Source organism: Pseudonaja textilis, chromosome 3 (assembly GCF_049901715.1).
Source record: "Pseudonaja textilis isolate UNSWEBS1 chromosome 3, rPseTex1.2, whole genome shotgun sequence".
In the NCBI taxonomy this organism is placed as follows: domain Eukaryota; kingdom Metazoa; phylum Chordata; class Lepidosauria; order Squamata; family Elapidae; genus Pseudonaja; species Pseudonaja textilis.
Genome location: NC_141992.1, coordinates 92,831,798 through 92,849,011, shown reverse-complemented (window position 1 = coordinate 92,849,011; position 17,214 = coordinate 92,831,798). Strand labels below are relative to the sequence as shown.

The following is a 17,214-nucleotide window of genomic DNA, read 5'->3' as shown; positions in this document are numbered from 1 at the left end:
CAAACTCCAAATCAATGAAATCAGTGAAATCAATCAATGAGATCAAACTTTTCCAAGGTACAAACTTGTCTAAAACTTGCTGTGATAGACTTCGGAATAAACATTTTAGTCTAGGCTTGTGTGTATGCAACAACCTTTAACAGTGCACTTTAAAAGATATATTGTTGCAGCCATGTGCAATTATAGACATTTCTGCATATTAAATCACCTTTGTGGCAATTCAAGTTCAAATGTAGAGATGATTGAACGTGACTATGCTCACGTGCTTTGAACTTAGTTTTATATTGTCCTCTAGGTCTTTGGCTGAAGTCTTCACTTTGTATTAAGTATGGCGTAAGATAAAAACATGACTGCTTTACAGAGTAGGTAATCTTCAGTTCAGGGGGAACTAACAAAGTTTGGTACCTCACACAAAGCAAACAACCACTTAAAGAGCCTGCTTTAGACATGAACATAGCAATGGAAGGGAGAAAGTAAAAATCTAGTCTATTTCCTCCCTCCCACCCTTTCTTTTCTTCAATTTTATATAATTTGCAGCAAAACACTAGAATGAATGTGAAAGTGTGCTTAAGAAGAGTGCCAAAGGTCACACAAATAAGGTGTCTCTAAATGTTTACTTTCCTTTGGCTGTGCCACTGACCATCCTACATTCAACTGGGAGACCTACATGCAATTTCTTGAATGCACACAAACTATATTTGAACAAGAGATTTAAGATTGCTCTACTCACATACAGCAGTCATCTTAGATTAAATTGCAATCATTCTAAAAAGAAGGGCAATGGAAACCAGGGGAGGCTCTGACCCAATAATGTGATTGTATTGGACATACCTACTGATATTTACCAGGCTTGAGTCATATTTTCAAGTAGAGTTTGAATCTAGAATATGAAATGTTTAATTCCAAATTGCCTGAATGGCTTTTTTAACAGGAAGAAAGGGTTTCTTCTAGTTAAAGATCCATATATAAGATCCCCAAAAAGATGGGAACAAACAGCAACACAGTATGTGGGTGAAATCTATGAGAAAAGCATTCTTTAGTGTTTGGTGGGAGTTTTAAAGTGAAAAAAAAATTATATATGTCATCTATGTATCATCTATACATCTATATATGTGCTATAGATAGATAAATAGAAAGATAGATGATAGATAGATAGATAGATAGATAGATAGATAGATAGATAGATAGATAGATAGGATACATAGAGACAGACAGACAGACAGACAGACAGAGGAGACAATATTATGAATGGATATAAGATGGTCAGCTCATTTTCACATTAGCAGGAGATAAGGCATTTGTGTATAGCTCTTGATACAAATGCCTCTTACATATTGGCTTGATGTTCATATCTGACACCCCTGGGACTGGACACATTTCCTGTATTTTCTTTTCTTTTAAACCATACTAGAGAGTTTGCAGAGCTTTAGCTTTTCTAAAACAGAATATGTGGCCACTAGAGATATACTGCTTGTATGACACAGTACAACATCCTGAAAAAGCAAGGTCCTTCCATGTTAGCAGGTTAAGGTACAAGTAAGTCATGAATAAGAAATGACATTTTGCTTTGACAGGAACACTCAGATTTATGACTCAAGAGTTACAGAAGAATTTTATATTAAGTTGCTTTTAAGTTTTGTTTTGACTGGTATTCCTTTGTCTCCTCTACCCAACTTTCTGGTCACACATTACAGTATCAAAGATGTTATTCACTTTCGAAAAGGGAAAAAAAACAAATCCCACAGCATTTCTTTTTAATAACTGTTCAGCTACAAAATTTTATTGGTATCCTTTTATGTTCCCTCTAGAGGATGTAATGCACAAAAGCATTGCCACGGAACATATAAAATTACAAATGAAATTTATTGTAAAAAGTAGAATGTCTTCTAGACAGGTGTCAGTATTTATTTTCATTCATAAAACAAAGCCAAAAAAAATTGCAGATATAATATATTCATTTGTCAGCATTTGTTCATGGGTGTAAATTGCCATCCAACGTTATTGACTGATATAAGACAGATATTGAAAAGACAATTTAAATTTACTCTTCCAGACATAAACTGTTCCACAAAAGCACTATAAAAACGCCTCCATGATTTGTTTGTTTTTCTGTTGTGCTTCACACTTATGGTTAACTACATAATTTGGTTGTGTCATAATCCATTGTGTTTGGCAATTTGGTATTGAAGGTCTGCAAAGCCGATTGAATCCTCATCACTTCACTGGTAGAAAGCTTGAGTCTGTGACGCAGTAGGCATGAGAAAAGATCTAGACGACGCTGACCAGGAGGAGAAAGGTTATTTACACGGTCCCGGATCTCTAGTAACTGTAAGAGTGCACTGTCCTGGGATCCCTGAGTATAGGGGTAGTCCAGTTGCAAAATCAAATCTCGGATTGCTTCCGGGTCAAAGTGCATGCTGTAGCCAAACACTTGGATGCTGTTGATTTTCATATATCCCAGGTTTCGGGAGGGATCAATAAACTCCAGGGGTTCATAATAGATGCTATCATTGCCATTGGGGCCATTTGACTTTATACGACTCCTCAAGTAGATGTGGACCGTTTCAAAAAACGTCTTCCACTTGTTGCCTAGAGTCAGCGTCCAGTTATAACACTGAAGTGGTAAGTCCAGTTTAGTCCGCTCCCAGTCTGGGAAATTGTTTTCATTGACAGGCATAAACCAACTCTCAGAGTGGCTGCCTCCAAAAGGGTTGATGTAAACAGCCAGGACAGGCTCCAAGGTGCTGTTCTTAGTGAGACAAATTTGAAGAGACATTCCCAATATCATATGGACCAGGCTAGATTTATACTTGTTGCTCTTTAGGGTAAGCAGCATCCGTTTGCGCCAGGACGGGTCAAACCAGCTATTGAGACGCATGTCATTGCTGATGAAGATTGCATGGACCTCAATCCGGCGGTCCGTTTTCTGCAATAAATACTTCATCTCCAAATCCTGGAGGTCAGTCTCAAACCCAATGTAATGTTCTGTGGAATCTGCCACTTCAGGCTTGCAAAGCCCTTGGCTCAGCATGTATCCAGTGTTACAGGTCCCACAGCGGGTACGATTATCAGGTGCACATGTCAGGCAGGCAGAACCAGCTCCCACACTACATGGTAGGGAGCCAAGGCAGGCAAGCTGGTCATTCGGGCACGTACATGAATGAGTCTCTTCAGAAAAGCTGCCCAGCAGGCCATTTTCATTGCAGTAAAGGAAGGACTGGATGCGATTTAGCCAATAGAGAGATGATCTGTAAAGCAAATGTGAAATTAATGAATACACAGTGAGAGGTAGATCAAAATGATACAATTAAGCTATTTTTAATCACTTTGAAGGTGAAAACTTCCTGATATATTGAAAAAAAAATCTGACATAATTAATTCAGATTAAATGAAAAACACTTTCTAAAGTGCAATGATTAAGAGAATGAGGTGCAATCTAAAAAGTTATTGCTTACAATCTTACTTCAACCATCAGTTTCCTGGAGTGTCTAAAACAAAATATTATCACTCAAGTTATAACCCCACAACAACAAAAATAAACACTAATCCTCTATAATAGGAGAATAATGTTTCCTTGAAGCATTGAAAGGGAAGCTTCTTGAAGGATTGATTCAGCTGCTTTGACAGCTTTCATAAGATTCTTGCATGTGCATATGCACACAATCATGTTGCTTTCAGTTCCTCTGCTCTGTTTATGTATATGTACATGGGAACAATCAGGAAGGTCCTCAGTGCATAAGCAGAACTTTATATAGGATACAGTTGTCTCAATGTTTCAAGGCTGCTTTGAAAAAGATTACACACAATTATCTCTTTGATGAATGATCACCAGAAAATTCCATTAAAAAAAAAAAAAGATCACTGAAGGAAATAGAGAACCATAATCATCAGGGGTGGGATTCACATTTCTTAACTACCGGTTCTGTGGGTGTCATCTAAATTGTGGGTGAGGCTTGGTGGTCATGGGATTGGGTGGGCATGGCTTTGTATGTAAATATTATAATTTTTTATGTAAATATTAATTTTTTTATTAAAAAAGAGCAACTTTTACCCCAAAGCAGGCAAAGCAGGCAGGCAGATTGAGTTGCTCACAGAATCACAGATTAGAGATCTATCTTTCTGCAATCGGCTATCTGAGTCTGTCACATAAAATTTGCTTGCAAGCAAACTCATAAAATTTGTTAGCAAGCAAACTCACAAAATTAACTCACAACACATCATGTATGTAAATATTGATTTTTTTTTATTAAAAAAGAGCAACTTTTACCCCAAAGCAGGCAAAGCAGGCAGGCAGATTGAATTACTCACAGAATCAGATTAATTTAGAGATTAGCTGCAATTGGCTACCTGAGTCTGCACTGACAAGCTTCAGTTCTAAGAAAGGTTCGGCTCTGTTTCTAGATCAGCTAGAAAGCAAGAAATCCAAGGAATTTCCTGCTTCCTAGCTAATCTAAATCTCTTGGCAGAACCGAACAGATAATGGTCGGGGGAAATAAAGGAAAAATAGCAGTTTACCAAACCAGGCAAGTTGGATGGCTCACATGCCAGGTAAGGGCGGGGAGGGGAGGGGCCAGCCAGTGGAGCAATTTGCCAGTTCTCCGAACTGGGGACAATCATGTGTGCAGCGTTTGCAAGAAATTAGCTGTGCTGCCTAGACAGCTGACAAGCACTGCGCTCTGGTGGATAGCATTTGAAAATCCCCGTTTCCTGCTGTTTCAACCTCAGCTGTGCCATGCAAAGCAGCTGAGGAGGGAAAAGCAGGGAGTAAAGGACAGCCTAGAGCCGGGCAGGTGGGTGCGCCAAACACAGAATAAGTTCGGTCAGCTGCTCTTCGCAGCTACAGGTTCTGTAGAACCGGGCCAAACCGGTAGCATCCCACCCTTGATTTTCATATTGTTACCAACAAAACACCCCTTGTTATGGTACTCAAGATAATATACGTAATATATTGATTCATGTTACAAAATGTTGTTCTTCCTTGCCAATAACACTGCATGATCTCTTCTGTCCATTTTATAAGAAACATCGCTAAATATATATTAGTTAAAAATAGATCTCTCCTGGATTTCTGAAAATTTCAAAATCATATTCTACAACTTTCCTACCTCACACCACCATTTCTTTCCAATTATAAATTAGTTTTAAAGCTGAATCTGTGTTGAACCTACACAATTTCAAATGCATGTCTGTCTCAAGGCAATCCAAAGTCCCTGAAGCATTACCAACAACTTTTATTTCAATTTGGATTGAGCAACTGGACTCCCTCAAGGTTTAATGAGTATTGCACATTATAACATTGGCTTTAGAAGCAGAGACACTTCAAAACGGCACTTTTCTCCTCTTATTCTTATCAGTAACTACTATTACTGGGGAAAAAATGGCAAATTTTTCTGGATAAAATATAGCAGAATATTGTGCTATTGGAATATTGTATATTTTTAGAATGTGATGAATAGATAATAATGATATCCCTTTATATAACTGCCATTTCATTCATCTCTCTTTAAAAAGTAGATTGAGAGGACAATGGAGTTTTCAATGTTGTAGACTGAGGGTGGAGGCAAGATTTATATGGAAAAGATGTTTTAAGAACAAAATCAAGAAGCACATTATGTATGTGCTTTCCAAAATGCTTGATTCAATGTTAGGAATATATACATTATTGAAAAGAATGTGGCAGCTGTAGCTATGCAACATTATTGAATACTGATGGATTCCGTATCTAATTTGTTGTTCAACAGATGTAAAAACGTAGGAGACCAAATATCAGGTAGCTTAAAAACTTTATTTACCAGAATTTAAAGCTCTGCAATGAAGAAAAGCAATACAATACAAGTGAGGGTACTGGGAGAATTCTAACCTAAGTCTGGGCAGTAAATCTGAGCAACTAATCAGGTCTACTCTTTGCCTGGTCTCCATCATTTATATAGCAAGTGGATCTTGATTACCTTCCTACCTCTTTTCCAATAAAATTATATTTCAGGTTCCAAGAAAGCATATAGCTTATATAGCTTAATCTGGTTGGCAATAAAATCATGACAACATTTAATGAATTTGGTATTCAACAGTTAAAGTCCTTGGATTACAATTCTACCTGCTCAGTATTGATTGAAGTGCCCTAAAATTCTATCTGGAAGCATTTTTCCAGCTGTTTCCTTACTATGTTGTACTTTAGGCCTTGAGGACATCTTAGTTGGCATATACCTCAATTTTTTTCTTTGTCCTGATAAAGACATCCGCCTGTTACATAAAATTGCATGGGGGAGGAGGGGATGTTTTTGTATGGAATGAAAAAAGTAATCCCAAATGAATCGCAGTTTTTCCCTGCATCTTGCCTCTTAATAAGTAAAACTTTTGCTTTTCCACCAAAGAATGGTGGAGCCCTGGTGTTGCAGTGATTAGAATGTATTACTCAGGCAAACTCTGCCCACAGTCAGGAATTCAATCTTGATAGGACTTGAGGTTGACTCAGCCTTCCATCATTCTGAGGTGGGTAAAATGAGGACTCAAATTGTCAGGGGGCAATATGCTGATTTTGTAAGTTGTTCAGAGTATGCTGTAAAGCACTATGGAGTGGCATATAAATCTAAGTGCTATTGGTAAAGAATAACAAATAAGCAAATACCAATATTAGACAATTACCTGCTACAGTACCAACTGGTAGTATACTATCAGGAATGACATTGCAAACCCTGGTCCCAAATCAGAGGTGACATTCAGAAGGTTCTGATCAGTTCTGGAGAACTGGTAGCGGAAATTTTGGGTAGTTTGGAGAATCAGCAAATACCACCTCTGACGGGTCCCACCCCCATCTATTCTCTGCCTCCCGAGTCCCAGCTGATTGGCTGGGTCTTCTTTTGTTGCCCTGCACAGAATGGAGCTGGAAAGCAGGTTAGTGGGATGGAGTGGGGAGGGAATGGGGATTTTTCACTATCCTTCCCCTGCCATGCCCACCAAGCCATGCCCACCAAGCAATGCCATGCCCACCAAGTCATGCCCACAGAACCAGTAGTAAAAATTTTTGAATCCCACCACTGTCCCAAATCATAAGCTTCAAGATATTAGCTTCTAAATGTGCAAAATTGATTTCTGTTGCAACAGTTACAATGCTAAAGTTTGAGATTCGAAGGGGTATATGTTCATTACCTTTTGTTGTTGTTGTCATGTTTATGATTCTAAGTTTTTTCATATCTTCAAATCATTTTTGATTCCTGACAACTGCCTGGACTAAAAATTCCAGGTTGTTTTTTGTTTTGTTTTGAAATGATTGGTCATTGCCTCCTTCCTAGAGCTAAGAGAGTGACTGGTCCAAGATCACCCAATGCATCAGAAAATACTGAGATTCATAGTCTCCCACTTTCTAGGCTGTTGCCTTAACTCCTACACTAAACTGGCTCTGGTGTGTGTGTGTGTGTGTGTGTGTGTGTGTATTAAAAATGTATATAATATACATTTTTAATATCCTATGACTATTATTAAGTGTTGTACCTTATGATTCTATTCTATTCTATTCTATTCTATTCTATTCTATTCTATTCTATTCTATTCTATTCTATTCTTTTCTATTCTAAAAAGAATAGAAGAATTATATTCTATTCTAAAAATATTGAAACTTTAAACAATGTTTAGTTCATATATTTGCATTATCACATTTTATTGAATGAACTAGGCTGTTAACTCAGTGGAATAACCACTGAGAAGCATTGACTGAAATGGCATTTCAGTGCTGGCAATACATAAAAATTGAATGGGAAAAAAAAAGCTCTCTAATTTGTTCAGGCTGCAGATATTGTATACGGTACATCATATTTTTGCAGACTCCTGAGTTAAAAGAATATTAGACAAGTGAGTGAAGGACTCTAGTGATCTGTGACAAATTGTAATTCAATCATTTTAATACATGCTACTCATGAGACTATATGATTTCAAGCATATATCACCCTAGAATAGTCTTTTATGAAGATCATAATGACTCCATGTTGTAAGACAAGAACATCTGGCCACATTAGAGTTATTTCACAGTCAGGGAGATCACCTTGGATCCCCAACAAAAATGAGTTGGAAGGTACAACTTGTACCATATAGAAATATGCCTTTGTTTTCTGATTTCACTCTTTCCTTTCCTCCCTTCTCCCTCACCTTTGCTTTTCTTTGTTTTATACTGTTCAATTTCAGACTTCAAACCAGAGGACAGAGACTATCATTACTGATCTGTAATCTATTCTGGAGTCTTTCTGGTGAAATAATGGGATTCAAATTCAAATAAATGTTAGCTTTTAGGAAGCCCCTGGAGTAAGTTCTTATATTTCACAAAGAGCTCTTCAAAATTGTTGAGTTTGATGTTGGTTGGCTATATTGCAACCAAATCACAATGATTTATACTTCAAAGCATCAGAACAAAATAAATACACACAGAGACATTCTTACAGCCCTGTAATAATATTAAGATATACCCACTAGTCTTAATTAAACAGTTGACAAAATTATTTTGGCTGGTAATGACCTTTATTCCAAATACTGTGATGTTTATCCAAATGTGATTAATTCAAACAGATTTTCATTATAGCCTCATGTTTAGAACTGAGGCTTTAATTTCTGAAAGTGATGCTGTCAAGACCACCTTGTATATAAAAAGTATAAAGTGCAAGAATGCATATGTGTTTTTTAATCTCTGCAAAGTTTATGCTAAATTTTGTTTAAATGCCACTTTTACTACAAACTTTACATATTATTTCCTGGGCTTATCTATGGATGTAGTTTGGGTCAAGCTACGATTCAATATCATTGTATTTTAGTTCAATTTTGTCTGAATGTAATGAATTATTGAACCAAACAGTAGCATTTAGTGAAATTGGCTAATCTTTTAAAAAAAGTGCCACTAGAGTGGGCGAGGCTCGGTTGGGCTTAGATCGAAAGCTATAGGAAACCCTAGGGCTGTAAATTGGAGATTGGGATGTTTAAAAAAAGTCCTTAAAAATGGCAACTGCACATAATTTGCATTATTGCCAAGAAGCAAATATGAATATGTCCATATCAGGAATCAAACTTGCTTCAAGAGATACTGCTACTTAATATTGCACTGATAGACTGTATTAAGTAATATATCATGAAACTATCTCTGAATATATTCTTTATAAAGTACTACAAGCTTCACCACATATTTTGCTAATGCATTTAGAATATAGAATAGAGCTGGAAGCTTGGAGGTCTTCTAGTCCAGCCCCTTGCTTAAGCAGGAGAACCTATACTATTTCAGATAAGTGGCTGTCCAGTCTCTTCTTAAAAACCTCCAGTGATGGAGCACCCATGATTTCTGAAGGCAAGCTATTCCACTGGTTAACTGGTCCTCACTGTTAGGAAGTTTCTCCTTAATTCCACGTTGCTTCTCTCTTTGGTTAGTTTCCATCCATTGTTTCTAGTCCTGCCCTCTGGTGCTTTGTAGAACAATTTGATTCCTCTTTTTTGTGGCTTTGAGAGACTTTGATTTGAGAGACTTAATGCTGTTGATTCCTAAGAAGTATAGCTCTGTAAACAGAAGTTGTAGATTTTGTCCCAGCTATGCCATTCTACCAATTTCAGATAAATAGTATGAAGGACTGAAACAGGCAATGGATAGAAATGGCTCTGACTGTTGTCAGATTTTCTAGGGGTTGGCCCTGGTATAATGGGTTTGGACTCCATCTCAAGCAGCTAAGTGACCTGTACCAGAAAAGTTCATTATTCATTGCAATTTATTTAACCTAAGGTATTCTGACCCACGCCCTTTTCCAACAAATCAAACACAATCCAAAAGGAACAGAAACCTTGTAATGCTTTTGCAAAATAATTAGCTGTGATAAGCACAAGACTTGCCAAACTGTGCAAGACTTGCCAAAAGATAACAGACAAGAAATAATTTGCAACACAAAAATCTTCAAAAGCAAACTCAGGATACTGAAATGTCCACAAGGTTGGAGTTTCAAAACGTCTTTGCCTTCTGCAAAGTATGTTCCTTTCAAAGCTGGCTTTTATCTTCTTGAAGGAGGGGCCATTACCTTGCAGCCTTATTCCTGAGTTTCCCATGATGTAGCTACTCTTTCCTATGAGTAATCCTGCGTGCACACGCACTTAGCACAGGCTCCTCAGGAACCTCCTCATCACTGCTGCCAGCCCCCACAATCTCTGAAGGCAGCAGTCCACTCCCTAATGGTCCTGGCCCCTCATCTGAGTCATCACTCTCCTCCACCGTCTGCACCTGCTGCCGACTAACCACAACACAAGGTGTCACAGAAGCAAGAATTGATTCATTGCACAAAAGAGGATGAAGCAAGAAATAAACCATGAACTGTTGGGTTCCTGTGATTTGAAATGATAGCATAATGGAGTTGAAGATGAGCTGCCTGCTTCATTTATGTCTTAGTTATAATAAGGGATAAAAAGCAAAACAGACAATTCTGAGTATATCTTTGGATGACATTGGAATCGGCGTGAATATCCCAAAAGCTAATTTCAGTTGAACATTAAGATAGAACATTCAGAATGTGGTGGCCAAGACCCATGGTGGCACAGTGGTGAGAATGCAGTATTGCAGGCTAATTCTGATGACTGCCAACAATTCAATCTTCACCTGCTCAAGGTTGACTCAGCCTTCCATCCTTCCTAGGTCAGTAAAATGAGGACCCAGATTATTGGAGGCAATATGCTGACTCTGTAAACCACTTAAAGAACACTGTGAAGTATTATAAAGTGGTATAACAATGCTATTACTATAATTCTTTGTTTCAGAATTTAAAATAATATAGAATTACCTATTTAGATCAGTTCAAATTTCCCCCCAAAATCAGAATATCTAGTGGCTGGGATCATATAAGGATTAAAGCAGGGATAAACAACTTCGTGTGGACAGAAAACTACAGGTTTGTTTTTTTTTGAAAAGTTGAAGAACCACAGTGTGATTTCTAGTGACATCAATAGAATATGTAGGTTTGATATTAGATGTAATCTCCTTACAGCTACCAGCTTTTAATAACTATTAATAACTATTATTAACTATTATTAAGAACTATTAATAATATTTTCATAACTATTATAAAACTGAATGATCTGTAAGGTTGTGTGTTCTTTCCATGTTTTTCTACCTGAGCAATTTCTTCCTTTAATATTCTAATCATGATATCAGATTATATACACATTACCAGTATATACTCTAACTGTTAATTAGTCATATCTGTCATGGCCCAGGTTCAGAACTCTTGATTTTGAGTCTGATACTGAAGAAGCTGTTTCACAGACTGTGAAATGTCAGCCTCATGAAGGACAAAGCCAGGAATCACATAAGACTGATCAAACAGAGGTGCCACCTGAGCAGCTGGAAAAATCAGATGAGGATGACACAAAGACTTCCCAGTCCCCGTACAAGATGAATGGAGAGCAGAACAATGAAAGTCTATTAGGCTCCTTGCCAAGCATAGAAGTAAAACTTCTAATTAGTGACAGCTGGCTTCAGTCTTATATACGAAACAGCTCTGAGAATATTCTCCTTGCTAGAAACAATGCCTGACCATATGACTTCAGGTTCGTGTGCTACTCCTGGATGTGGATTCTATCCATGAACCCACACCCATGAATTTCGGAATGGCTGACAACCTCAGCTTGGTTCTTTAAAACTTGGATTGAGGTTGGATGAATCTCCTGCATACTAGTTCTAAAGCTTATCAGGCAAGTCTTTGCATTGTTTGCATTCCTTTGCTTCAATGTTAACTCTTGAAAATTGAAAATCGGTTTGTGTTAAAGCATATAATGTGAATATATGGCTAATTGGGGAAGGAAAATAATTTCTCAAAAAGAATGAAGGGTGGAAAACAGAATGAACTCTTACTCTATGGTTTATATATAATTTTAAATGAAATCAATTTGTACCAAAACTAATATTGATTAGATTTTTCTTCAACTAGGATGATATTTTGATGCCAAAAATTGCTCTACCATTTGGAATGCAATACATGATTTGGAGTAACCCCATAATCAGTTTTCAATCATCCTTGGATCACCTCAGAAAACAATTATGTTGTAGGTGCTGAATGAGACCTTTTCTTATTGACCACTTTTTAACAATATGCTGGACGGGACTTCCTGGAAATACTGCATGGATTTGAATTTTGATAAAATAAGTACAGAAAACATGAGTTTGTGCAATTTTCTCCCATTGAAAAAAAAATGCTTCCCAGTTTTTTTTGCATTAGATAAACACTATTTTTCTTCAAAGCAGACCTTCTCAAAAATCTGCACCTGCAATGTGCATATGATATGGGACCCAGTGATTTTTTTCCTCAATCCAATTGCTAGTCTGGCAATGCAAATAAATGATTTGCTTTTCAAACCTGCTGTCATTTCCCTTTTCACCTTCTGGATATTAAACTTTCTTTTCCTTTTAAGGGACATGTGGCCATATCCACTTTTACCCTTTTTTATGACCCTCACCCAGTGTGTTTACAGGAGGTGAAACTCAAAAAGATCAAGTGTTTAGAGCATGGGTTCCCAACCTCCAGACTGTGGCCCAGAGCTAGGCCATAGCTCATTAGGAACTGGGCTGTGGAAGTGGTGGGTGAGCATGCATGTGTGTGCAAAATTTCATTTGTGAAAGTGGTATGTGTGTATGTACGTAAAACCACCCCATTGCTGCCATTGCCACTGCTTCCTCCTGTTTGCCAACTCAGAAAGGTTGGATGTCACTGATCTAGAGAGTTCCATTTTTTTAATGTAACAGTTGTAGGACTTTGCCTCAGTTACTGACATTGGAAGCAACAGGAAATCTCAGATAAATATTCCACACACAATATAGAGGTGGTTAAATATTTATGAAATATGGAGGAATTAATTTAGGTCCCAATATATTTAAATCTGTTGTGTTCTAAAACAACTAGTGTAACAGCTTATTTGGTTTAATTAATTAGGTAGGTCAATAAACTGCTGTCCTTGTGTCTGGGCATTCTTCAGATTTGTATACCTCTGCTCCAGAAGAATTGGCTCAAAGTCCTTACATCTGGAGGGCACCAGATGTTTGACTAGTTAATGTGAAATTATACACACATACACACACACACACACACACACACACACACACACACACACAGTGTACATTTATAGGTAGATGTTCTGTCTCACCTTTCTTCTTTCCCAAAAGATGACAGAGTACAAACTCACACAAACACAGGCAGGCAGGCTGGCTCGGACTTCACAGAGTTAATTCTTTGGAACTGATAATGTCCTTGGCATTCCAACACGCTCTGCCTGCCAAGTCCGAACTGATAACAAGTAAAAAGCTACCTACAGAAAATTACAAGGCAGACCACAAAAATCATTCCCAAAGAAAACCTGAAGTAAGATCAAACTTTATCCCGTACAAAGTTCCAGCCAACAACACACCCACTTTTATCCCCTGTGGGATGTGGCTCAATGACTCAGCTCACTCTCTGACCCTCCTACACCTCCTACGTTGCTGCTCATGTTTCTCCCTATGATGCTGTGTACATTCTTCCTCTTGACTCCCTGTCAAGGGCTGCTCCGATATGCCTTCCTCCTGATTAATCTCAGGCTGTTCCTCTCGGTTGTCTGATGAAACCTGAGGCATTATCAGGGAGGAAGGCATTCCCAGTTCCTCCTCCTCATCTTCCAAGTCCTCTTCCTCTAGCAGCACAGGCTCGGGAATCGGAGTCACAACAGGCAGAGGTGCTATTTAGCAGGTTCTGACCAGTTCTGGAAAACCAGTAGTGGAAATTTTGAGTAGTTCAGATAACCAGCAAATACCACTTCGGACTCACCCCACCCCCATCTATTCTCTGCCTTCTGAGTCTCAGCTGATCAGCTGGGTTTTCTTTTGTTGCCCTACACAAGAGAACAGAGCTGGAGAGCAGGTTAGTCGGGTGGGGAGAGAATGTAGATTTTGCAGTATCCTTCCCCTGCCACATCCACTAAGCCATGCCCATCAAGCCACACCATGCCCACCAAACCATGCCCACAGAACCGGTAGTAAAAAAAAATTAAATCCCACCACTGTTTATAGGTTTATATATAATAAACCTATAAATACTTTTATTTAAAATTAGTTCCCAATGAGTTAGTGGGACTTATTATCACATAAGGTTAGAGCAGGAGTGTCAAACTGGCAGCCTGCGGACCAGATGCATCATATGCAGGCCACACACACCCTGGCTCCATGAATAGGAAAAATGTCACAAAATGTCATGTGATGGCAATGTGACGCCACAAGTTTGACACCCATGGCTTAGAGGATTGCAACTTTCAAATTTTAAATGGGCAATTCGTAGAGGGAAACCAAACATTAACAAATCTATTGGGAAAAAATATTTATTGGAAAGTGCTAACTTTATATCTAAAGACCTTGGACTGTTCAAAGCCATGGCAAAACATCTGCCTTAATTAGCCTGTGACCTTCAGGACATTATATTGTGCGAGACTGGTGCTGTTAGATGAAGTCTGGTGGAGTGTTTGTGTCTTGCGCTCCCCAATATTTCAGTAGATTAAAAAAAAAAGAAAATGGGAAAAAGACACCTTAACCTTTAAAAAGGTAGTTTTCATTATTTTTAATTAAGCTCATCAAACCTAAGTACCATATCAGCCAGATAAGGAACAGCTGTCAGTGAAACTCTTGTAGTATTTTCTTATCTTCTTAATAACAGATTTGCCCTCTTTGGTTGCTTATTGATTAAACAAAGTCACATAAAATTTGTGTATCTCTCTGAAAGTTCATCACTTTTCTTTCTGGGAAACTTGACATTTGCTATCAATTTTTCTCTATTTGGATTTTTTCCATGCAAATGCTACTTCCTTAAAGTGTTCTCTAAAATGGCATAGATTAATACATAGCAGGTACAGAATGCCTTAGGTGGGCTGTGGATGCCATATGCCATATGGACTTTTCTATGAACATGGAAACTACTCCACTATCCTTGCCTCTATACTGGATTTTGAGATGGTTCTGCCCCTCTCTCTCTCTGGATATAGGGATTTTAGCTTACTGGATCTTGTCTTCAGGTTGGCCTTAATTATTTAAAAAATTGGTACAGAACTTTGTTAATATGAAGCTGTCATGAAGCTTGTATACATTTTTTTTCTTCTCAACAGTTGCTATTTTCTATCAATATGATTTCACAATACAATTTCTTCTCTTTATCCGATATGTCAGTCAAATGTTATTTCTGTACAGATGCATTGAGTCATAGGGCAGACAGAAATGAAGACTATCAGGCTCTTTCCAAATTGTTGATACCATAGACTAAAGTGGTTGTCCTCCTAATCGGATAAAAAAACAGCCTTCAATCCTTTTCCATGGGTTTTATTTCTGGGTATATGAAATAATTGACAAGGAGAGATATACAGTGTTCGTTAGTCCTTTGCACCATGCTGAAAATTGATACATGGGGAGGAAAAGAAAATGAAACATGACTTTAAATGTACTAACAGGTCTATAAAATCTGGTTGCAAACATCCGGACACTAGCTACCGAAAACTATTGATTTGCCTTATTTGTAGAAGTAAAACTAATCAGATAGATAAAGAGATAAATGGTAGCAATGATAGATGATTATGCCTTCCTGAGAAAACATTAAGTGAAATTTATTTATTTTTCCATACATCTTTATAAAGTTGGAAAAATGTATGGAATTGTTTGCAAGCCCATTGATTAGATCCAAGATGAAGAATCCAAGGTATTTCAGAGAAATATAGGGAAGTGGAAATAGCGAAGAGACACTGGCTATGGAATCAGCTTAAAATTATTTTTGGTTGGATGGATAGCCAATAATTAATGTTTGATCTTAAAACCGGTCAGTCCTAGAGGAGATCAACCCTGACTGCTGATCCCAGGGACATCGCAAAGTCCCTGGCTGATCCAGAAGAAGCCCTTTTACCATCGGCGGAGAGGCAGCCCCCTTGGCTGCTGAAGCTGTGGCAGCTCCGGAAGAGAGAGAACGTGCATCGGCTGGTGAGAATTTTTTTTTTGGGGGGGAATTCAAGGACACTCTAAAATGAGAAGAATCCTGTAAGACTTAGGACAAAAACTGATGGAACTGATTTAGCGGCGATTTCTTAGAGAGAATGTCAAACTGAGGCTTGGCTTTTACTTTTACTTTTGTTTTCATTGAACTTCTATTGTGATCTAGTAACTGTAACTAGACTGGTTTCTCCTTTATATTTATCTAATTTTTCTTTCTTTTTCTCCCTTTTGAGAATAGAGGCTCCCTTTAGTAATTTTTTTCTTTTAAATATATATATATACATGTATATTTCCCCTTTTTCCTAGGCTTTTTGGGGAAAGAAGGGGAGTGGACTAAAGAAACTTTGTAACACTGCCAACTAGAGGCCTGAAAATACTTTATTGAAAGTTGAAAAAGCTGTGAAGGAATTCTTTCTCAAGGACACTGGAACTTGATTAGATAGAGGGAAGAACACCGGAGAATGTTTTAACAGGTGTTCTTTGAAACTTCTATTATTGAGTGCTTGAAGTTTGGCTTTGGAATTTGTGGAGAAGCCATAATAAGAGCCTTGGATAACTAAATAAGATGCAGTGTGTTCTTTTCTTATCTTTCTTTAGCTGTTTCATCCCTCCTCCTCAATCCCATAGTATTTTGTAATATTTGTATATTCTATTTTCTTTTTCTTTTTTTTTTGACTTTATTTTTAATTTTTAAACTTACTTTTTTTTTTTTAAGGAAAGCCTCAGAATAGCTTTTCTTTTTCCTTTTGTTTATTGGGATTTTTGCCTTTTCTATTTTTCATTTTCATTTTTTATTTATTTTTATGGTTATTTTTTTATTTTTTGAGATTCTACAATTGGACTAGGGTGTGAAGAACCTGAAGAATTCTTTCTTTTTCCTTTTTTTTTTTTGATCATTGTTTTTTTAATATTATTGGGTCTTACTCTCTCTTTTTTTTTTTTTTACTATTCTTAATTTTTATTTTTGAATCATAATTGGTCATCTTACAATAGGATTAAGGTCTAGAAGAACCTGAAGAATCTCCTTCTTTTTTTTCTTTTTAATCTTCTTTTTCTCCCTCTCTTTTAACCCTGGACTCTTTATTTTTATTGGCTTTTTTTAAAATGTTTTTCTTCTTCCCAATTGGATTATAATTGGCTACCCTACTGATTGGATTAAAGGAGCTTAAAGATCTTGAGTTATTCAAATGAGTAAGAAAACTTTACCTTCTGGCAGTTCA

The 17,214-nt window shown here is 37.4% G+C and overlaps 1 protein-coding gene across 2 annotated transcripts in view; it reads right to left on the bottom strand.

Annotated features, from left to right (window-relative positions):
• Positions 1–1,756: 1,756 nt before the first annotated feature.
• The window catches only part of BRINP3 (BMP/retinoic acid inducible neural specific 3), a 307,089-nt gene continuing 291,631 nt past the window's right edge, over positions 1,757–17,214 (bottom strand). For both annotated transcript variants that reach the window (XM_087930393.1, XM_026703240.2), the window contains exon 8: positions 1,757–3,248. In XM_087930393.1, coding sequence (XP_087786519.1) covers positions 2,132–3,248 — 1,117 coding nt within the window. In that variant the 3' untranslated portion in view covers positions 1,757–2,131. The remainder of the gene's footprint in view (positions 3,249–17,214) is intronic.